Source organism: Agelaius phoeniceus, chromosome 2 (assembly GCF_051311805.1).
Source record: "Agelaius phoeniceus isolate bAgePho1 chromosome 2, bAgePho1.hap1, whole genome shotgun sequence".
NCBI lineage: Eukaryota > Metazoa > Chordata > Aves > Passeriformes > Icteridae > Agelaius > Agelaius phoeniceus.
The window spans coordinates 2951059-2974622 of record NC_135266.1 but is presented as its reverse complement, the minus strand read 5'-3'; the positions used below and the strand labels follow the sequence as shown (position 1 = coordinate 2974622).

At 43.7% G+C, this 23564-nt stretch overlaps 1 protein-coding gene and 1 long non-coding RNA gene across 3 annotated transcripts in view; both read left to right on the top strand.

Annotated features, from left to right (window-relative positions):
* The window catches only part of KCNJ6 (potassium inwardly rectifying channel subfamily J member 6), a 172085-nt gene that overhangs the window by 41335 nt on the left and 107186 nt on the right, over nucleotides 1-23564 (top strand). Inside the window, exon 2 of one of the 2 annotated variants that reach the window (XM_077193198.1) lies at nucleotides 15777-15825. The exons of the other annotated variant lie outside the window; for it this stretch is intronic. Within the exon in view, the coding sequence (XP_077049313.1) occupies nucleotides 15801-15825 (25 nt within the window). The 5' untranslated portion in view covers nucleotides 15777-15800. The remainder of the gene's footprint in view (nucleotides 1-15776; nucleotides 15826-23564) is intronic. 2 annotated transcript variants of the gene reach the window in all.
* Nucleotides 4165-23564, top strand: part of LOC143696637 (uncharacterized) — a 268836-nt gene continuing 249436 nt past the window's right edge. The window contains exon 1 of the long non-coding RNA XR_013186034.1: nucleotides 4165-4599. This is a non-coding gene — a long non-coding RNA (uncharacterized LOC143696637). The remainder of the gene's footprint in view (nucleotides 4600-23564) is intronic.

Here is a 23564-nt window from a genome sequence, read left to right as displayed (position 1 = left end):
AGATTTTATATCTATAACATCTGTAATAGAAAATGTGCTGCATTGTGCCAGGCATAATGAAAAAAAGGACTTAAAATCATAATAATGGCATAATGAAAAAAAGGACTTAAAATCATAATAATGAAGGATGTGCTGAAGAATTCATTGATGGATCTTAAAGCAAGACAGATTTTATTCACTAAAAATGTACTGTGGGGTGTTTCTCTTTTCCATCAAGGAAAAGTTAATTACAAAGTTCTGGGGTTAAATATTCACTGTACATTTTTGGAGTATGAAGTGATAAATCCAGTAGTTGTTGACTACTGTTAATTATGTGTTTGAGCATGCCAAAGTAATTTTCTGGGCCAGTTTAGTAATATGTCAATAATTTCTGTCTCCTTGAATTTAAAATTCCCCTAAAATCACAAAAGAAATTATTTTAGAAATGAGGTGACCTTGTAGAAAAGGCGAAATAGAGACCAAGAAAAACCCCACCAACAAAAAAACCCCCAAAAACCAACCAAAGGAACCATTCCTAAGTAGAAAATTTAAAATCATCCAGAGGTGCTAGAGGTCTCATTCCTGTATAATAATGAAAAATTTGTCTTTCAGGGACCTGAGCAGTGGGAAACAAAAGGAAATTACCCTCTGACAGCTTTCTTTGTAGACAAAGAATTGGTAGCTCCTAATGGGCAGGTGTCCCTATTAGAATAAAACATTAATTAATGCCCTGGCTGGCAGGCTCAGCTGGGGAAAACATGGCTAAATGAGCCTGGAAACTGGAGTGCCTTCTGGGCTGGTAATTGCATGTCCCCACATTTATTGTAATTTGGGATGTGATTTTCCAATTGGATCCAAATCGCTGAAAGGCTCTGGTTGTGGGGACAGCACACAGGGATAATGATTCTATTAAAACACTCAGAGCCTGATTTCTAAAGAAATCAGCACTGCTGTTGGGATCAGGGAACTTTTGGTAGCTTGGAAAATTTGGACTCATCATAATTTTAGTAGAAAAACTGCCAAGAAGAAATTATGTGAAAAACACAAAGTGATGGTGGCTATGGGCACAATGAAGAGCAGCACCAAATTTTAAATGAGCAACTTTGAGAAAAACTAGAATGCAGGGAAATGTAAGAGGGGGAAAGTTTTGTTTCCTTTCATGAAGAAAAAAAGAAAGAAATCAGCAATAAATTATTTTTCTGAGAGTTACATCAGCAACTTTGTTCAGAAGTAGAATGAAAAATACAAATTAAAAATTGAAATTTAAGGTTTTTGGAAAAGTTGAAGGTGAGTTGAATTTTTCACCAGGACAGATTGTCAGCAAGAATGGAAGGATATGGAAAGGGCAGGTGGGATGAAAGCAGATCCTCAGAAGGGTTGGATGAAGACTTTCAAGGATGCAACTGTGAAATGCCACAGGCAGGGACACCTCCACTGTCCCAGGCTGCTCCAGCCCCAGTGTCCAACCTGGCCTTGGGCACTGCCAGGGATCCAGGGGTGGAATTCCATCCCAGCCCTGCCCACCCTGCCAGGGAACAATTCCTCATTGCCAAGATCCCACCCAGCCCTGCCCTCTGGCACTGGCAGCCATTCCCTGGGTGCTGTCCCTGCATGCCCTGGAAATTGTCTCTCTGCAGCTTTCCTGGGGCTCCTGCAGGCCCTGCAAGGCCACCCTGAGCTCAGCCCAAAGCTTCTCCTGTGCAGGTGAACAATCCCAGCTGTGCCAGCCTTTCCTCCCAGCAGAGCTGCTCCAGCCCTCTGCTCATCCTGCTGTTTCTCATCTTATTTTTTTAACATGTTTTCCTATGAAACCTTTTGCAGCCATGTTTCCCACCAGCATCAAATTTATAATTACATAACAAATAATTTGTTATGTAATTATAAATTTGTTTATAATTCCATTAACAAATAATTGTTATGTAATTATTTGTTATAATTACATAACAAATATTTTAGCAAAATCATCCTGATCTGAGGAATTGCATCATCAGCCTTGATTTCAGAGGGTGGACAGAAAAATAAAGACATCTTATTACTAATAAAGTCAGAAAAGAAGATTTCTCTTCAGTACAATGCAAACCATTTTAATACTTTAATTTGGGGCTTTTTAACCACCACAAAAGAGCCAGGAAGGAATTTGGAGCTGTAAGCCCTGGCCCTGCACTGAGACATCTCTGTCTTGCTCTGACACATCCAGCAGAGCTCCATGAAGATGGAGAACAGCTCTGCCTGCACATAATTTCACAGTCAGGGTGTACCTGCCTGGGTTGGATCACATCCTCCAGGTTCTGCAGCTGAAATTGTGCTGGAAAGATACACTGAAAAAAGGGAAAGAGGTGAAAAATTGTCCATAAAGCTGCACATTCAGGCTTTGCAAAGAAAAACGAGCTGTTCCATGGAATGGTTTGGAAAGCCTGGATCTGATCTCTTCTACTACAAATGCCCAGGAGCAGAGCTTTGAATTTTTCAAAACAAACAAGAAGGCATTTTAATTAAAAGGCATCGAGGAATGGCAAAATATCTTACCTAAATCTTGCTCCAGTTTTCAGTGAGTAAAGATTAATTTACCCTTAAATCACACAGAGTTTTCTGAAATGTTAAACATTTGAGAATTATGCAGCAGACATTAAAATCAAGTCAAGCTGCAAAACTCAGGAGATTTTTGTGCATCACATCCAGTCTGCAGAGTGGTAGAACACTTATGTTAATAGGACAGCACAAGAATGGTTGGGTGCTTATCATTTTATTAACCAGGTTTGCACACAACTGAATGAATTCTGGGCATAACCTAGCATTTGGGGAGGAGAAAAGAGAGCATTACAATAGGAAATAAGAGGGATTTTTAAAAATGGAGAGACAAATTAAGTACTCCTTCTGATTGCATTTACTCTTGATTAAAATTTCACAAACCAGCTCTCAGGGAATGTAATTCTGACTAATATTGAGCTTCCTCCTAATTTTAAAATGCAGGAGACAATGGAGCTTGTACTGGATTTGGGTTTGCATGGCAAGGTTTTGGTGAACTGCAGGGGTGGATCCTCTGAGGAGCTGCCAGAAACCTCCCCCATCTCTGTTTGTTGTCTGCAATGGAATAAAATGCTTTATCTCCATTTGAGCACATAATTTCTCCCTTTACAAGTTTACAGCTATGAATATTTTATCATTATTCACAGTTAATAAGATTAAAAGCAGCAGCAGTGGCCAGCTCTGTGAGCTGACCTTTAATCAGTGGCATGAGGCATTATTTTGGAGGTGTTTAAACTCAGGAAGGACTCGAGTTAGCACAGTTTGAAACATCTCCATCACAGAGCCCTGTGTCTGAAGCACACTCTGCACAGTGGAAGTGCCATCAGCTGCACTGCCTGAAGAACACACAGATTTGCTGTAAATCTTTAGTCTGACTCACCCAGAGCTTGTCTGGAAACTCCAGTTAAAATACATCCTTAAAATACATCCCAATCCCCCAGACACACACAGTACAAAACCTGCTGAGGTGAAGAGCTGCAGCAGGAACAGCACCAGGACAAGGACAAGGCTCTTGCAGAATAATTGACTTGTTGACAGGGATTGTGGCTTCCTGAGGCTCCCTGGGGATCTCCAGGCAGCCTCTCACTGTGCTGAGCTGGCATTCCCTCACAGGGAGCAGCCCTTGGGGCTGGTTTGGACAGGAAATGTGGATTCTGTCTCTATCCTCAGCTGATGGCAAGCAGGAGCCTCCTGGAGCAGTCACAGCTTGGTCTGAGCACCAGGAGAGACACAGGGTAATGAATTTCACCCTGTTCTGCTTTTTTGTTAGTGGACATCTCACATTTCTCTGTCATTTACAATAAATTCATCCATATCTCTGGTATAATATATTATATTTACTGGATATCAGCACTGGGTGATTCCCCACCTGCAGAGCTGCCCCAGGCCTGGGCCCAGCCCAGGGAGGAGCTGGAGCTGCTGCAGAGAGCCCAGAGGAGGCTCCAGGATGAGCAGAGGGATGGAGCAGCTCTGCTGGGAGGAAAGGCTGGCACAGCTGGGATTGTTCACCTGCACAGGAGAAGCTTTGGGCTGAGCTCAGGGTGGCCTTGCAGGGCCTGCAGGAGCCCCAGGAAAGCTGCAGAGAGACAATTTCCAGGGCATGCAGGGACAGCACACAGGGAATGGCTGCCAGTGCCAGAGGGCAGGGCTGGGTGGGATCTTGGCAATGAGGAATTGTTCCCTGGCAGGGTGGGCAGGGCTGGCATGGAATTCCATCCCTGGATCCCTGGCAGTGCCCAAGGCCAGGCTGGACACTGGGGCTGGAGCAGCCTGGGACAGTGGGAGGTGTCCCTGCCATGGCAGGGATGGAATGAGATGATCTTTGGGGTCCTTCCAACCCAAACCTCTCTGGGATTCCATGATTCCATGAGTTATCCAGGTCCAAGCCTGGCTGATGTCATTCATCAGCCCAAGAACCTGAACACTTCAAGTTATCGGGTGTCAAATTCTCCTCACCAAAATAATAATCCAGGCTTTGGAGTGAGGGATAATGAGCAGAGACCAAAAGTAGAGGGAAGTTGTGGATTCCACATCCCTGGAAGCATCTCAGGACAGGTTGGACACTGGGGCTGGAGCAGCCTGGCACAGTGGGAGGTGTCCCTGCCATGGCAGGGGTGGGAGTGGATGATCTTTGAGGTCCCTTCCAACCCAAACCATTCTGTGATTCTGCAATAATTCCTTGCAGGCATTAATTACTAAAATATCTCCTCAGCCTGAAGTGAGGAGGTGACAGAGCCCTGGGGTTCAGGCAGAGCTGCCCCTGCCCCGAGGCTGCTCAGGGAGGATAATCCCACGTGTGGGACTGGGGGCACAGAGGGAGGATGCTCCCTGTGACAGCTCCTTCCACACCTGCTCCTTTGGGAGTGTGGGAGTGTGAAGAGAGGCAGGGGAGAGGTGAGGGATAAAGTTAGATGGAGAGAAAAGGAAAAGGAGACTGTTTTAGGAAAGGTGATGGGCTGGGTAAGACAAGAGAGAAGGAAATGAAGAGGCTGTTAGGAAAATTAATCCACAAACACCAGAGGTTTATGTCCAAAAAGGAGTCAGAGGAGTCCTTTTACTTTATTGGAATAAAGGGAGAGGCCATGGGGCATTCCCCTGGGATCTCTCCAATTTTTGGAGGATGCAGCCTCCCTTTTATCCAAATTTCCCAGCTGCATTTCCCTTCTCTCTGTCCCCATTGGCTGAGGTACTTGAGAGGTACAGACTGCCCAGAATGCCTGACACCAGAGATTTCCCTCTAATGTATAACCCTCCCTTTTAATTTTTAATTCTCATGGAATTTAGGGTTTTTTCTTCCTCATTGTTTCTTTCATCTTTCAAAGTCTAATTTCATTTATCAGCAAACCTAAAGTTTATTTGCAAAAGAATAAAAAAATACAAATAAATAAATAAATAAATAATAATAAAAGGAAATATCTTTTTCCATTCATCAATCAGTGAATCCTTCCCATTGTTTCTTTTATCTCCCAGTGCTGGTTTTATCTCCCAGCAGACCCACAGCTTGTTTGGAAAGACAAATCCACTGTTCCTCTGAAGACTGAAGGTGGGGGAGAGGAGAACAGGAGGGGAGGGAACAAACCCTTGGCATGGCACAAGGAGCACAATAACTCCAGGATTTCAGAGAGAGGTGGCCTCACACCCCTGCCTTACCCATTTAACACATATTTAATCATCTCAACTCCATCCTTAATGAGCTGAGCACTTCCCCCAGGGATTCCTTTGCTTATTCCTGGATAATTCCCCTGTGGAGGAGCTGGTTTCCCTCTGTTGGGGCTACAGGGAACCCAAAAACCCCGCTTAGACCCTGCATAAAAATTTTCAGTGGGCTGAACTTAGGGACGTGAATCACGAGGCTGTGTCCAAATATCCATCCTTGGATCATTTCTGCTGCAGATCCTATTATTGCCTTCTTTAGCTCTGAAAAGTTAATGGTGAAGATAAACCAAAAGCTGCTTCAGCAGTGCCTCAGCATTTCTCTTCTTTATTACTTTTTTCAGTTTGGCCCAAAAAGATCTGTGCAAGCAACCAAAAATTTGATTTTCTCTCAGGGAGTAGTAAATGGGAGGTATTTTCAGGTATTTTTCAGTAGGATAGGGAGGTATTATCATTATTAGCATTCTTGCATTCATCTGACACATTACTTGTTCTTTTCCAACATCTCATAGCTTTTGAAGATTTTCTTCCTTTTTTTGAGATAGATTTAACAACAAAAGGCTGCTAAAATTGGAAACTGTGTGAGACACTTTGGTATTGTTCAATCAGAGCCAAACCTGACACTGCAGACAGTTCTTGTTCAAGAATTTTCATTGAGGGAACATGATCACAGCACAAAACAAAGAAAAATGTCAGTTCCCCTTGTTCTGTGTTCATCATTTAAGTCTCACAAGGTACCCAAGGAAATAGGTTCAGGTTTGAGATGTTTGATCTGCTCTGTGTAGTTATGAGTTATTTTTATAATGCATCAAGGCAAGTAATAAACAAAACTTCTTTTATTAGATCATTATTCTCTTAAATAGTTTAAATAATGGTCTCTAGATTAGTTCAGGCAATGCTTCTACTTATATTTTTCATCAGAAATCCTCAGTCTGTAAATAATCTTATAGTGATTCTTATTGAAATCTGGAATTTATTGCTACAAGAATACAAGCAACCAGTTGAGACTTTCCCTTTGGGGGGCACAGAAGCAATGAGCCCATAAAAAACCCTACATATGCATTATTAACAGCTGAAAAGATTGGATAAGCATTTTTAAGTCTCTTTTCTTTAGAGAATCTCCTCTTTTGGGTTTCTACCAACTCTTTTTTTAAAAACAGGGTAGCTGCTGTTATCTCAAGGTAACTTACATTTCTCCTATTACAATTCAGAATATATTCATGATTTGTGGCCTAAAAAGAAAAACAGCAGTTTCTTAAGAGTTTGATCCAAAGGTCTGTGCATTGGTAAGAACATTTCCACTGAAAATAGAGCTTTTCAGCATGCATTAACTGCTCACAGCCACCCCACCTGCAGCCTGCAGATTTCCATGGCAGAGCACACAGAAGATTATCCACTCTGCCTTGAAGACCTTTTGCTGAGATGTAATTTATGCTGGTTTGTCCAAGCCTAAGTAAAAAGCTTTCAAACCTTCTCAGTGTAGCATCCCTGCCTCACTTTGTTGCCAGGATATTCTCCTTGATTTCCAGGGAGAACTTACACTTGCTGAATTTCACAGTGCAGGCAGGAAATGCTGGCTATAAGACTGAAATCCTCCACTGCAATTACCTGCATCCATAATTTGTCAGAACATCCAAGCTGAGCTTCTCAAAAGCAGGCAGAACATGCAGTTTTTTGGCTGGAAAACACAGGAGTGGAAGCTCTCATGGTGTTCAGTCAGCCCAACTCATTGTCTTGGAATAGATGTATTTTTACTGGAGTCTGAGGGAATCAAATAAATCTTTTGACTCCCTGTAGGATTTTTGTAGTGGGAGAGGAAAATTCAGCCTCTAGAGCAAAGGAACTAAGAAAATATAACTGCCTTTAATAATGTAATCACGCCACAACATTGCTTTGCTCCCACTTTGCTTCTGTAGGTACCCAAATTTATTTATTTTATTAACCTAAGCCAGAATTGTTGCTAAAATAATCTGCATCTCCTGACACTGTCACCCCTGTAAGTTAAGGATACTCAGATTCCCTCAGCTCTGAGGTTTCACTGCCAAAGGCAGGGTTTTTTAATAAGTTTTCAGTTTCATGTTCTCTGCAATAGAATTTTATAGTCTAAAATTGTGAAGTTCTTCAGGTTAAGTAAAAATGAAAACCTGAGACTTGCTACAGCTTAGATCTTACTTCAAATGTCAAAACCATAAAGTCTCTCTCTCTCACTCTTTTTTTCATAGATATGAATATTCTCTCTCCTGCAAATGCTCTTTTTCTTTTCTCCTTATCTTGTTCAAATTTTATTTTATTTATTTATGGTCTGGCAGATACAAGAGCATTAGTAACTGTTCCTGTTTACTGCACAGCAGATAGTAACCTTAATCTGCTGATTCTGCCCCTAAAAGGATTTCCTACGCTCAGAACCACCACACACCATCCCCACTGTTTAATATGTGAATATTTGTTCCTCCTACTTAGAGAATGACACTGCATTTGCAATGGCTTTAACCCACAATTCTGTGAGCTTTGTCCCTTGAGTCTGAGGGGACCTGACAAGCTCCTCTAGAACTGCTGCTTGATTTTCTGCTTGGAAAAAACCAGAGATTTTTCCATCCCTATTTCACAGACCAAGTGTGAATGATGAGTAAGTTCACCAAAAATTATGAGAAATGTAAAAAAACTCCTCAATTCTAGAACCCAGGGAAATAAATTCAGTTCCTCCTGCTGCTAATGCAAATTTCCTCCATGTAAGACATCTTAGAGCTCCTGAGAGTGTTTTATGAGGTCTGAACACATTAATGAGCCCAACTCACCCCTGCTGCTCCATAACCCTGGTGAACCCAGCTCAGGCACTCCCTCCTTGAACTCTGCTCACTCCATCTATTCAAATATTGTATTTTAAGCTCATTCCAGCTGATGCAAATTGAAATCACCTCTTGTGCCAAGCACAGGATATTCCTATAAAACGCATTCTGAGCCATTCAAGTGCTGGGATCACTGCAAGGGAGTGCAGATTAGTGCTCAGCTTTGAGGCTGAGGATGAAGCCAATTTGCTGGAGATCACACAGTGCTGGGTCCTGCATGAAATTGTCTTGATAGGCCCTGCCCCAACGCTTAATTTTGGAAAACCAGAAAAAAAAAGGCAGTTGGGACCAACCTCCTTTCTTGGGACAGGCAAGACAGAAAAGGAAAAATAAACAAGATATTCATTATTTCTTATTTTGGGATGGGGAGGCAGGAAAAGCAACTCCCACAGGCTTAGGCAGGCCTTGCATGAAGCTTGAATTCTAGTAATAGTAAAATAATGCAATAACACAGAGTATCTCATTGTTCAAGGCCCTAAAGATGGGCTATTAAGCTATTTTTTTTTCCTTTGTTGGATATGTTTGCAGATAGAAATGGAAGTTCCTACGGCGTTTTTCCAGAGGAAGAGCTCCAGCTCCTTCCAACAATCCCTCTCCACCTAAAATAAGCCCTGCTTTTGAGAACTGAGTGTAGGCTATTGCTGGAATGAATAGCACATAATGAGAGCTGCATTTGCCTACACACCATCTCCCCAGAACCTGTGTCTAATTCATTACTGCAAAGCATTTGGAGATGTCACGAGGAGGAAAGACACTCCATAAAATTAAATTCTATTATTCTCACTTAATAATGTTTCCAACATGAAACCGTTTTCGTGTAGTTTGAAAAGTAATTGAAGATATCCCAAGATAGATTACTCCGAGCTAAAATTTCCAAAAAGGTTCTTCTTTGCTTCTTGCTCATTGAATTTGTACTTAGTGATTGGGGAGCTATTGCCTTCAAGGATGTGTCAATTGAATTACCAGGGATTTGCTACTTCAAAAGTAAGAAAGCTTCATAAAACGATGTGTAATGGATATAATGGATGTGAGCTCTGATCCACAGCTGATGAAATACTGTCAGAAATTTGAAAGTTTTGGATTACCTCAGTAGATTCCCGATGTGTTGGTGAACCTCTGCACTTCAGAAGTACAAGAGATGTTTTAGCCATGCAGAAAACAAAGGAAAACCTTCCCTGAAGGCTGGGCAGGCTTTTAGAGGGACCGTGACAGGCTGGAGAGATGGGCAGAGAACTGTCTGAAACTCAATCAGGGCAAAATCAGGGTCCTGCACCTGGGAATAAATAACTGCAGGCACCAGCACAGGCTGGGGGAGACCTGCTGGAGAGGGATGTGGAGTCCTGAGGGACACCGAGCTGTCCCTGGGCCAGCAGAGTGTCCTGGGTGCATTGGGATGGGCATTGCCAGCGGGTCAGGGCTGATGCTGCCCCTATTCCCAGCCCTGGGGGCACCTCTGGCTGCTGTGTCCAGCTCTGGCTCCTCAGCACAGCAGGGCCAGGAGCTCCTGGAGCTGAGCAAGGGCCTGGAGCAGCTCCGTGCCCAGGAGAGGCTGAGGGAGCTGGGGCTGCTCAGCCTGGAGAGGAGCCCCAGGGAGAGAGAGGGGCCTCAGCCCTGCCTGGCCCTGCCTGGCCCTGGGTCTGGCCCTGGGTCTGTCCCTGTGTCTGTCCCAATGTCTGTCCCTGGCTGTCCCAGGAGCAGGGAGGTCATTCTGTCCCTGCACTGCTGAGGGCACACCTGGAGTGCTGTGCCCAGCTCTGGCCCCTCAGTTTGGGAAGGACCTGGGGACACTGAGCACATCCAGAGGGGCCAAGGAGGCTGGAGAGGGGCTGGGAACACAAACCCTGTGAGGAAGCCCTGAGGGAGCTGGGGGTGCTCAGCCTGGAGCAAAGGAGACTCAGGGCTGCCCTCCTCACTCTGCACAGCTCCTGAAAGGGGCCTGTGCTCAGCTGGCCCTGGGCTCTTTCTCCAGCAGCACTGACACAACCAGAGCACACAGCCTCCAGCTGCACCAAGGGAAATCCAGGCTGGAGAGCAGGGAAAAGGTTTTTCCAGCAAGGGTGAGAAAGTTCTGGAATGGCTGCCCAGGGAGGTGGTGGAGTCCCCATGCCTGGGTGTGTTTAACAAAGCCTGGATGTGGCACTGGGTGCCAGGGTTCAGTTGAGGGGTTGGGGCTGGGCTGGACTTGAAGGTCTCTTCCAACCCAGGGATTCTGGGAATTCTGGGAATTCTGGCTGTCCCTGTGTCTGTCCCTGTGTCTGTCCCTGTGTCTGTCCCTGTCTGTCCCTGTGTCTGTCCCTGTGTGCAGAGGTCAGAGCAGGCCCAGGCTCTGCTCCAGGCCCAGCAATGGCCCCAGAGCCACGGGCAGGGCCTGAGCCCAGCAATTCCCCTGCACAGGAGGCACAACTTCTGCCCTGGGCAGTGCCCAGCCCTGAGCAGAGCCCAGAGGGGCTCTGGGGGCTCCTCCTGGGGACATTCCAGAGCCATCTGGACCCAGCCCTGTGCCCTGTGCTCTGGGATGGCCCTGCTGGAGCAGGGAGGTGGCACCAGGGACCCTCTGTGGTCCCTTCCAGTCTGACCCATCCTGTGACCCTGTGAAAATAAATATAATGATCTCATTAATTAGTGCCAGCTGAAGCCAACAGCCACTGGAGAGGGAGTTTCAGGATGTGCCCTTGTCCTTCCATTAGAAAAATCACAAGGAGTTCATCCACTGTCCTGTCCGAGAATATTCCATTATGAGACAAGTGACCTGGGAACTCAATGTTTTGATTCCCATCTGGAATTTGATTCAATCTTCTCCTGCTTGACATTGAAAATGTTATTTTTGTGCTGCCTGGTTGGCACTCCTGACGTCTTCTTGTACCCCTCTGACAGAAGCATGGCAGAGTCTGCAGCACAGGCTGTCAGACAAGGAGAGTTTTATCCAAAAGTTCCTGATTTTCTTTGGCTGAGAAGGGAAAGAGTGACGTGAGGGCCTCACTTTCTATGTTGTCCCTATAAACCCATAAATGTTGCAACAGCATGACAATAATTTGAGATTAAATTCAGTGCAAGGCAGGACATCACAGCCTCAGATATTGTAGGACTGGGCAACCACTCTTTGGTCTGAAGGAAGTTGATAGAAAGGAAATAGCTTTAAAAAAGAAAGAAAACAACTCCAGTAGAAAACGAGTTTGCATCTTCTTTCTTACACCCTCAGTTGAATGAAAGAACTCACAAACAATGCAAAAAGTACAAAGCAGAATTTGAAACGGCCCTTTTTGGAAGTTGAAGTTATCATGCTTCACTTAATTTAAATTTCACACATCCCTCCTTGCACCACAACATCTCCTATTGCTGGCACTTTGGAAAGTTCACATCATTTCAAGTATGAAAAGCAGAATTTGCTGCTTTTCAGGCACCCAGAAGTCAGTAACCATGTGAGACATCCACACACAACAGGAGCAGGGTCTGGCTCAGCTGCTCCTCTGAGTTTGTGGAAGATTTGGGTTCTTCACCTCAGAGCAGGCACTGGCAGCAAGAGCCCAAGGATTCAAAATTCCCTGCAGAAATCACTCTGTGCTGACTACAGAGCTATGAAAAACCTGAAATAGGAGCATCACTGTGCTAGGAGAGATAAAAAATGAGTCCTCCTTTTCTTGATGTGTTTTCTGAGGTGGCAATTCTTGTTTACCCAGCAATCTCCAGAGGAAATACAGCCACAGTCAGCCCTTAAAGGCAACTCCTGTCCTGAAATGAAACACGGTGTTGTTTGCTTTTTTTTTAATCTTGTTTCATTTTGTTGTTTGCTTTTTTTGTTGTCTTGTTTTGTGGTTTGGATTTGGGGTTTTTTTTGAAGGCAGCAAATCTCACTCTGCTGTCAGCCTGTGTTCAAACTCACATCTGCTAAAATCAGGAACAAAAGTATGTTTTAGTGTTTGATTCTCCCCCAAGTTAATCTGCTAGAACTCATTCTGTCAGAGAGGCTGGAATTCCTTCTTTATCTGCCATCAAAAAACAAATTTCTTAGAGGTGTTCTAGCTCCCTTAAAATATTCCATTTTGAAGAAACAGATGAGTGGAAAAATTTTCTAATTTCCAGATCTTCATGGGTGTATGTGTGCACATCCTGATAATCATTAGAGAAAAGAAAAAGGAGAAAATTTTATATAATAATTTCATAGAGTCTGAAATTCATTGATAACAGTACCAAAGGTTTGGGTTTTTTTCAATAAAAGTATCTGGAAATTAGATGCAATTTAAAAACTTTCAGTATTCAGAAATTGGATGTATACAAACATACTTTTATCTTCTAAAGAAGGAAGACCAGAACTTCAGTAGTCCTGGGTATTTCTTCTAAGAAAAGTCAAATAAACTCAAAAACTTCTAAGAAAAGTCAAATAAACTCAAAAACTTGTCCTTTTATATTATATTTAATAATATACTTTTATATTTAATAATATCATTTTACTTTAAAATGAAATGCCATTCAAGTCTCTTTTGTCGTGAGACTTCATCATTAGTGAAATGTATTTAATGATAAGCTAGAGGAAAGTAATAATATTTAATATCAATTTGTTATTAGTCTAATAAATCCAGCCCTCCATCTCCAGGGCTCAAATTGATCTTTGCCAACTGCTCACTCCTGATAAAGTCTGAGTTCTGTAGCAAAAGGAGGTGTTTTAAGGTCACATTATAAATCACCACAGACACAAATTCCTGATGGTTTTCAGAGTGCTGTTCTTTCCTTTGATGATTAATGCCATGCAAAAAAAAACTTTCATAGAAGACCTTTTTTTTTGTAAAAAAACTACACTCTTGTGCTATTTCTTTCTTCCTTCCTTTTTTTTTTTTTTTCTTTCATAGCAAAGCATGAATCTGATGCTGGATTCTACATTATCAGCATGGCTTAGGGCATTGTCCTTACTCAGATCCAGGACATAACCTTAAACCTTTCTTTTCATATAAAATGCTCTCAGGGGTGTATAAATGCAGTTCTGAAGCATTATCTGCTTGCTTCATGAATGCCATTAGTTCCTATTACTGTGACATTTGAGCCTTTTCCTTTTTTTTTCAGTAGAAGTCCAACTTTGTGAAGTGCCAGTAGTGGCATTTTGGTGTAGAAAATATTTCTTGAGGATTTTGTACCAGATAAAAGCCAGGACTGGGATAAGGTATTTAGGAGAGAGGAGAGGCTGTGAGGGGAGGCTGAGGGAGCTGGGCAGGGGCTGGAGAATCCCTGAGGGAGCTGGGCAGGGGCTGGAGAATCCCTGAGGGAGCTGGGCAGGGGCTGGGGCTGGAGCAAAGGAGGCTCAGGGGCCCTTGTGGCTCTGCACAAGTCCCTGCCAGGAGGGCACAGCCGGGGGGGTCGGGCTCTGCTCCCAGGGCACAGGGACAGGAGCAGAGGGAACGGCCTCAGGCTGGGCCAGGGCAGGCTCAGCTTGGACAGCAGCAGCAATTTGCCCATGGCAAGGGAGCTCAGGCCTTGGCAGGGGCTGCCCAGGGAGCTTTGCAGTGCCCAGCCCTGCAGGTGTCCCCTGCAGGTGGCACTGAGTGCTCTGGGCTGGGGACAAGGTGCCCATGGGGCAGATCTTGGCCTCAGTGACCTTGCAGAGCATTTCCAACCTCAGGGATTCTGGAATTCTGAAGTAGAGGTGGGCAGACCTCAGGTCCTCTGGAGTTAGGAAATAATCCTGCCCTTGATCAGCCTGGCACCCCTGCAGCAGGGTCTGTTCATGTCACACCCAAAGGGCCTTGGAAAACCCCATTGTCCTGCCAAATAACACCTGGCAGCTACAATTTGTGGCAAATGGAACACAAACCCTGTGAGGAAGCCCTGAGGGAGCTGGGGGTGCTCAGCCTGGAGCAAAGGAGACTCAGGGCTGCCCTCCTCACTCTGCACAGCTCCTGAAAGGGGCCTGGGCTCAGCTGGCCCTGGGCTCTTTCTCCAGCAGCACTGACACAACCAGAGCACACAGCCTCCAGCTGCACCAAGGGAAATCCAGGCTGGAGAGCAGGGAAAAGGTTTTTCCAGCAAGGGTGAGAAAGTTCTGGAATGGCTGCCCGGGGAGGTGGTGGAGTCCCCATGCCTGGGTGTGTTTAACAAAGCCTGGATGTGGCACTGGGTGCCAGGGTTCAGTTGAGGGGTTGGGGCTGGGCTGGACTCGATGGTCTTGAAGGTCTCTTCCAACCCAGGGAGTCTGGGAATTCTGGGAATTCTCAGCCTGTGCCTTTCCCTGGTGCCGTTTTTAGCACAGACCCGGTCAAAGGGAGATGTCACCACACTGAGTCCTGTCCCCAGCCACTCCAGCAGCTTCTGAAGGTCACCAAAACCCTGCACCATGTCCCGGAGCTGAGATGAGGAGCTCCTGTTTGGGGATACTGCCCATTAAAGTCACATTTCCCTTACTGAGGTTTTTTTGAGGAATGAAGAGCTGTGATCTGCTCACCTGTGACTCAGGAGAGCCACTCTCACAGCCTTGACACAGGTGGAGGGGTGGGGAGTCACAGAGGGGTCACAACAGCCTCACCACATCCTCTCAAAACCACTTCATTGGAGTTTCACAGGCTTTGCAGTTTTCATTCAGCCCAAACTTTGCCTCTGAAATCAGGAGATTGGGCCCAGCCTCCACAGCTCTGGCTGAGCTATGCTTTGAGACATTGGATTTTCACCAAATTCAAGGGCTCTTGACTGACCAAGTTTCTGTCTCAGCTACAAATATCTGAAATGAAAAAAAAATTAAATTAAAAGAAAATAATGCAAGGAACAAGAAACAAAGACCAGCAGTTTTGCTTGGGAGTCTCTCAAGTACCTCAGTTCATCTCAGCATCAGCCCAGTGCCACACCACACACTCCAGCTCCCATAGAAAATCTATTTATTTCCAAATAAGTGTTTTTTTCCTGCACTGTAAGAGGTTTGTGGGTTGCTCTTTTGTCAGGAAGGCCTAACACACTGGAGTATTTTAGCAGAGAGTGAAAAAGTGGGGAGGACTTCCTCCTCTGTTATCACTTTGATTGAATAATTTCAATTTCTCCAGCTAGATACACACAGATAAATAAATACAAGCTTCACACTTCATAGTAGAAAAAATTGAGAAATTACAAGGGAAAAAAAAAAAGCCCACAGAGGTTCAGGCTATTTAGGAGTGAAGTTAAATCCCTAAATAAAATAGAAGTATATAATGGATGAATGTCCTCCCCTCACATTGCCACTTGCACTCAGGTGTATTTCTATTTCTCTATTACATATATATATATATATATATTTGTTTTTCATTTTGTCTGTTCCCCCAGGAGAAGCCCCAAAGAGAAACAGAGATGGCCAAATTGACAGAGTCGATGAGTGAGTACAAATAGGAAGTTCAACCACTTTCTTTTTCCATCTGTCCCCCTCCCTCTCATAAAGCCACAAACCCAGAACGCAGTGCTTGCATCCAGGGATCTCATTCAGCCCTCTCTTCACTCCCAAATTCATCATGAATCATTCCACTCCTAAAAAAAAATAAAGCAAAAGAAAATAGGAATCCCCAGAACAAGGGCTGCTATTTTCTTCATGCACTGCTTAAATCACATCTATTTGGGCTTAAATCCAGCAAAGAACCTGCTCCATGTTTGACTTTGTAAGCCTGAGGGGTTTTTTTTTTTTAATAGAATGTAACTAATTGTGGATTTAATAAGTGCCTAATTTACTTGATTCATGTGTTCCTTTACAAGCTTACAGAAGGTCACTCTAAATCCAGTGCAATTATTCAGGATTGTTGCCTGTGCCACATTCATCCCACAGGAATCATGGCCAGAGATGTATCTGGAAAGCTTTCAGTTGGTTTCTCTGGTTTGTGAGAGGTTTGTGTTGTGTTAAATGTGTGCCCAGCAATAAGTACTTGGTATTTTTGCCATATTTGGGGATCTAGGTAATGGAGTAGTGGCTGTAAGCTTTTGTGGCTGAGAGATTCAGGCTGGATGATTCATTAGTGGACACAATCTGGAGACCATTTAGGGTGAAATCCTGGGAGACCACTGCCTCTTACCCAAAATTTATCAGCTCCAAAGCTCATGGAAGCTTAAATGAATTGACTCAAAAGGGAGAAATATTTCACTGTGCTTAGCCAGAGACTACAGAATGACAGAAACACAGGTATGCACAACGTGTTTATGTCCGAAATTTCTTTCCAGTTACTTTTTCCTGCTTCTGTACAGAAAGCTTGTTCCTAGGGCAGCACTTCCCTGACTTTTTACTCCCCCAAACCCTTTGTTACCTTTTGAAATCATTCCCTGTATCTCCTTACCCATCTCATTGCAGGGCAGAGCCACCACTACAAGCTATCAAAAAATTACTTCAATGTCAGAAACAGCCAATCCCACCAAAAGGTGCAGCAGGCCTGGGAGATCTTGAAGATCTTCTTGTTCCAACCCTCCTGCCAAGGGTGGTGGGCAGGGGCTGGGATGGAATTCCCAGAGCAGCTGGGGCTGTCCCTGGATCCCTGGCAGTGCCCAAGGCCAGGTTGGACCCTGGGGCTGGAGCAGCCTGGGACAGTGGAAGTGTCCTTGGTGGCACTGGAGGAGTTTTAAGGTCACTTCCAACCCAAACTCTTCTGGGATTCTCTGATTTTATATTGCTGCAGTATATATATAAAAGTATAAATATATATATAAATAAATATAAGTATTTCTCCATGGTGCAGCCAAGCCAGGGTGGTAACAGAGGAAATCACAAAATTACAATTTAGCAAGGCCCAAAAAAGGACTGTGCCACTGTGGCCACAGCTCTCTTCACAGACAGAGAGCAGCAGACACAACTTTCTCCCAGGATTTTTCCTGAGAAGGGCAGTGAGAAGCTCAGAGAAGAAGAGAAAACAATTCTTATCTCTGTTCACTGCTCCTGTTGTTTTTGCACATGTGGAATGTGTTCTGGGGATTGTTTACCCAAAGTGATTGGTTACTTGGACACTGGTGAAGGTTGTTTGAATTTCTTGGCCAGTTGGGTCAAAGCTGTGTCCTGGCTCTCTCACTCACAAGGGATTTTTTAGTATTCTTTAGTATAATATTCTTTAGTGTAGTATCTCTTTAGTATGTAATTTAGTATAGTATTAGTGCAATATAATTTAATATTTAATCCCTTTAATCCCTGTGGATGTTCAGTGTCACCCCTAGAAGCATTCCAGGACCCCACCAGGTGCTGCTGGATGTTGGATTGATGTGTAATCATGTCCTGATGGATGGAACAAAGGAGGAACCTCTTATCAAAGGTGGAAGCAGATAAATAGTATCTCCCAATTCACTAGGGACTTGCTGGACTTTGCACAACCCTTCTGAAACAAAGTGAAGGAATATTGCCCAAAAGCGTTAGGGGAAAGCAATCAGACCCTCTGAGTGCTCTGAGGAGTCAGAGGAGAGGCCCAGAACACTTTGTAACTGATTGGGAAACCCCAAAAATTCCCTGTGCAGTTCCTTCGCTGTGTTTGTCCTGCCAATTATTTTATCTGATTTAACTTTGAGAGAGAATGATGCTTAAAGGGTTTACTGCTGCTTTGTGTGAGGATTTTTTCATACTTCATGCAAGGCTTTTATGAAATTATCAGATCATTTCGTGGCATTTTAAAATATTTTTAATAAATCCTGGACAGGGTTGCAAGGTGTAAATAAAATTCTTAGGGAATGTACAGCAGTACTTATTTTAAAACTGGTGCAGAGTAAAATGAGATAAATGAAGTAGATAAATGGACCTCGACTTGGACTGCAGGACCTTTTTCTTGGAACTGAGAAAATAAAGAAGGACATTCAAGGCCTGAGAGGGTTTCAGAGACCTGGAGAAATGGCTTGATCATGGTACCAATATAACAGAATTATTACTTGCCTTCCTGTTTCACCCAAGAGCTGCTCTCCTCTCTTCCCTTTGTTCTTTGCACAGCCCCAGGAAAAATCAATCCCCTTCCCAGCACTGCTCTGTATTTTCTCTCTCTCAGAACACCCTGCTGAAGTTGCCAAGCACTGCTCACTGCCCCTTCTCCTCCATAAAGATTTTCTGGATGTTTCTGCTCTAATCAAAGCCCCTGGACCTGAGATTCACATCACACCACACACCAAGAGGGAGACTGAGGGAACACTGATGCAGAGGTTGTTCCAAGGCTGTTTTTGTTTTTTGGGGTTTTTTTTTTGCCAGCAGGAATAAGTCTGTATTTTTGTCACATTTTGCATTTCCATTCTCAGAGGCTCTGTCACGTTGAAGGGAACATTGGTAAGGAAAAAAATGCATTGTTGTTATTTTCTGTCCTCTTTCCATAGAACTTTTATGGTGATGGAAAGAGATGAGGTGTCATGACAGAGTCTTATGCTTGAGATCTGTTTTCCTTGAAAGTTAAAAAAAAAAAAGTGAGGGGGAAAATCATTTTAATACAACAGTTAAAGTACAAACTAGCAAGAAATGTTCTGCTAAATTTTTCAGGATAGTCCCTAAGAGCTGATACAGAAGCAGAAATGAATACCAAATAACATCACTCTTTGCCTCAAGTTATTATTTTACAACTCTTGCACAGAATTAATAGAAAGCCACCACAATTACACTGAGCCCCAGGGAACTGTCCAAGAATTCCTTTATAATGCCTTAAAATCCATATGCATTTTAAAATTTCTTTATGGCTTGAATTAGTCAATTTTCCTCATATAACCTCAGAATACTTAAAAGCTGAGCACATCCAGGAAGCCAAGAATGAAATTATTTTCCTTGCAACTTTTGTTTTCTTCTTTCCCTGTTGTTCTCAAGGTCCCCATGCCCCAGTGATCGTTTTTAACCCAAATGCCATCACCAGGCCTGCAAATGGCTAAATCCCAGCAGGGAAGGTAGGAGAGCAAATATTTAACAGCAGAGGAAGGAATCAAGTGTTCATCCTGACCTATTTGGCTAATAAAAAATATTTATTTAGAGAAATATCCTCTACAGAACTCTCCAGTCCTCAGGAATGATCCTCATTGGGAATGCTTTGTGGAATGAGCACTACAGGGTGTTTAGTGAGTAGCCAGATATGTTGGTGTCTCTAAGAAAAGTCATTGTGAGGCTGTCAAAGTTCTCAGCTTTGCAGAAATGTGGATCTGGGGTGCCATGAGCAGAGGGAAGCTGCTCCAGGCTGGGAAGGGATGGGAAATGGGCAGGGCTGGGTGTCAGACACTGACACCCAGCTCAGATCTGCTCCCCCAGCAGGGACTCAGCAGGGACCAGCTCTGCTCTGCTCTGCTGCCCAGCCACTCCACACACACACCTGCCTGAGGACAGCCAGAGGCAGCAGAGCTGCTTTAAAATAAGGCTGTTCCTTCATTTGTTACAAAAATGTGAGCTCCAAATGTCCGTGGAGGTATTTCCAAATGATGAATACTGAGACCTCAGATGGCTCCAGATAAAACCTTCTGAATTATGGATACCATGAATTTTACTCAGAGAGGGTAGAAAGAATATTAGCCAACCTGAAGGAATTTCAGGAGCAGACAAACCCCAGGAGAGAGTTGGTTTATCATGAAGTGCTTTTCCCTAAAGGTTTCTTTTTCTTGTCTGTGGTGTCTGAGCCTGAAGTGCCCCTATTGCTCTCTCAGACTTGTAGGGAGAATTTATAGAGAAAAAATGTTTCTGCTTTGAGTTACTTGAAAGTCACAGCATTTCCAGATTTACACGTGCCAGGGCAGTCTGGAATTTAATTTTTTGAGCAGTTCTGATGATTTTGAATTAGTGGTTTATGACCTGTAAGAATGTTTGCTGTATGGGACATTACAGCAAATACATATCTAACCTTCTCTCTGGCTATAGGACATTGTAAAATTCCTACTTCCACCTTTTTCCCTCCAGTACTACACCTTTTATCTTTGCCTTTTGTTCTGTTTCCTGGGCTGCATCTACAGAATTGTTGGCAGGAATTTAGGGGGAGAGTGTGCCCCTATTCCCTGCTCAGGTGATTCCCCACCTGCAGAGCTACCCCAGGCCTGGGCCCAGCCCAGGGAGGAGCTGGAGCTGCTGCAGAGAGCCCAGAGGAGGCTCCAGGATGGGCAGAGGGATGGAGCAGCTCTGCTGGGAGGAAAGGCTGGCACAGCTGGGATTGTTCACCTGCACAGGAGAAGCTTTGGGCTGAGCTCAGGGTGGCCTTGCAGGGCCTGCAGGAGCCCCAGGAAAGCTGGAGAGAGACAATTTCCAGGGCATGCAGGGACAGCACCCAGGGAATGGTTGAGTCTGTGAGGGTCCCCAGGACAAGGGAAGAGATGAGAATCTGACTCCATGTTCTCAGAAGGCTGATTTGATATGATATGATATGATATGATATGATATGATATGATGATATGAATACTATACTAAAACTATATTGAGGAAAGAGGACACAGACAGAAGGTTTAACAAGAATGAGAATGAAAAACTCTGACTGCTTCCTCAGAGTCTGACACAGCTGATGGTGATTGGTCATTAAGTAAAAACAATTCACATGAAACCAATCAAACCTGTTGGTAAACAATCTCCAGCCACATTCCAAAGCAGTGAAACAGAGAGAAGCAAATGAGATGATATTGTTTTTTCTCTGAGGCTTCTCATCTTCCCAGGAGAAGAAATCCTGGGCAAGGGGATTTTTCCAGAAAATATGACAGTGACAGGGAATGGCTGCCAGTGCCAGAGGGCAGGGCTGGATGGGATCTTGGCAATGAGGAATTGTTCCCTGGCAGGGTGGGCAGGGCTGGGCTGGAATTCCACCCCTGGATCCCTGGCAGTGCCCAAGGCCAGGTTGGACACTGGGGACATTGGAGCAGCCTGGGATGGTGGGAGATGTCCCTGCCATGGCAGGGCTGGGATGGGATGATCTTTAGGGCCATCCTATGATTCTGTGATTTTAACCTTTTCATGCCCACACCAGCAGTCAGTGGTGCAGCAATGCTGCCCTGGGTGGGCACAGCCCCTTGTGCAGGTACAGAACCAGGCCTTTGAGAGCTGATCCTAAAGCCTGGCTTTCATCTCCTCACTCCAGAGCCCTGATTATTCCCTCTCAGAAAACATTTCTAAGGACAAACTTCCAGTTCAACGTTTTACACTGGTATCAAGTGCCACCCATTTGTTACAAAGTGCAAAATTCAAAAGCAAAACTTCCAAAACACTTGGAAAAGTTATTCAAGAAAAACATTTGCCTGTGCTTGGGGGAGTAATTTATTTTGAAAATATCCAGATATCCTCTGGTTATCCTTTTTTTTTTTTTGAGGTGTGCCAAGAGCAGAATAGGAAGGCTGGTTTTCCCACAATATGCATTTTCCTTATCTCATGTTCTGTTGTTACAGTTATTACTAGAAAAGAAGTTTTGTACCAAATATTAAGCTACAGATGGAAGTGATACATCTAATTATTGTTGATTCCACACTGTTTATGTAGGTTGATAACATTTATTTCCAACTTAACTCCCTAAATCTTTGGTCAAATTTGAATTACAAGTAACCAGAATATGTATGATTTTATTATTGTTGTTGTTTTGCTTGTTTCAGCAGAAATTAGCTGATGCATACAATCAAAAGTACAGAAAGAACACTGCTGTTATTAAATGAAAAAAACAGTTTATTCTTTGAGGCAAAGGTCAGGTTTGAGGGGAGAATCAAATTCTAAAGCAGGGGTTCATTATGCAGGAAAGCAAGAATTTTATTGTCTCAGTGATGCACTGACAGGGGCCTAGAAGAGCTGTGAACTTATTTATGCAATAATTAACAAAGGAAACTTGTCTTAGGCAGGAAGATGACTGACAGCTTTTCCAGTCATGGGTATATAACATTGTGAAGAGCATTTTCTTGGCATTTTCTGAGCTTTTAAGGGTCTTATCTTTACCTTTTCTCTGCAAGTGTGAAGGACAAAAATTGGTTGGTTTTTTCCCCAAATGAAAACCAAGACTCTCACAAAGTCATTTGATTCTAGAAGCTTGGATTTTTCAAAAAAACATATTAAATTTTGATAGCACTGCTAATATTCCTTGGCTAAGCTAAAAATCTTTGTGAAAATTAAATTCCAAATCTCAGGGATGAGATAACCAAGAGCTGAATTATAAATGAAGTAAAAATTTCTGGTTTTCTGGTTTTCTATTTAGGAACGGTGATTACATATAAGCTACACTGGACCACTTCTCCTTGAAACAGAGTATTTCCTGTTCCTTCCACTTTTATATATATTTTCCTTTCTTTTTATTAGCTCCAGGTCACCCATTGCTAAATCACCCACTTCTAAAATAGAGGCTGCAGTCAGGCTGCCACTATTTAAACATTCTCAATGTTCTTTGCATTCCTGGGGCCCACAGCAGAGTCAAGCTGGGTTTTCCAGTCCCATCCTTCCCAGCACAAGGTGGGATTTCATTCCCTGCTGCATCAAAGTTGTTTAGGTACAAAGATAAAGCACTTTTAGACAAAACACTTTCCCAGCTTCCCAGGACAGTGCTCTCTACAATCCCAATCCATGGTCCTATTGCACCAACATCTTCTGAAGGGAAAATTTGTGACTGTGGATGAGTTGTGGTATGAGATACACTCAGGAATGAAATTTTCTTCAGAGGGCAAATATATGCCTGGGAGGTTGGAAATTATAATTAATTTAAGCATGTGTAGAAATTTAATCATGAAAGCTGAAGTCACTTCAGATTTTAAGGATCAGATTTTGAGGACCTTGGTCAAAAATGTCAATTAAATGGTTTAAGCCTTTACTGAGACATCATTTTCTCATCACACCCAAATAATAAGTGTATGTTCAATTGTGGGCCAGGGAGAATTGCCCTCTCACTATCCCTGGCAGTGCTCAAATCCAGCTTGGAGCAGCCTGGGACAGTGGAAGGTGTCCCTGCCCATGGCAGGGGTGGCACTGGATGATCTTTAAGGTCTCTCCCAGCCCAAACCATTCCATGATTCTATTTGGGGCTCGGTTTCATAATTTAAAGGCTCTTCTAATGCAGAGCTTTTCCTGTGGATTTTATTTAAAATCCACTTCAATCTTCCAGAGGTGCCAACCAACTTCTTCAGCTGGAGAGGTGAACATTGCACAGTGCTGGAAGTGCAGCTCCCACCTATAAAGAGCAGGGAGTTCATACTCACTCAGGA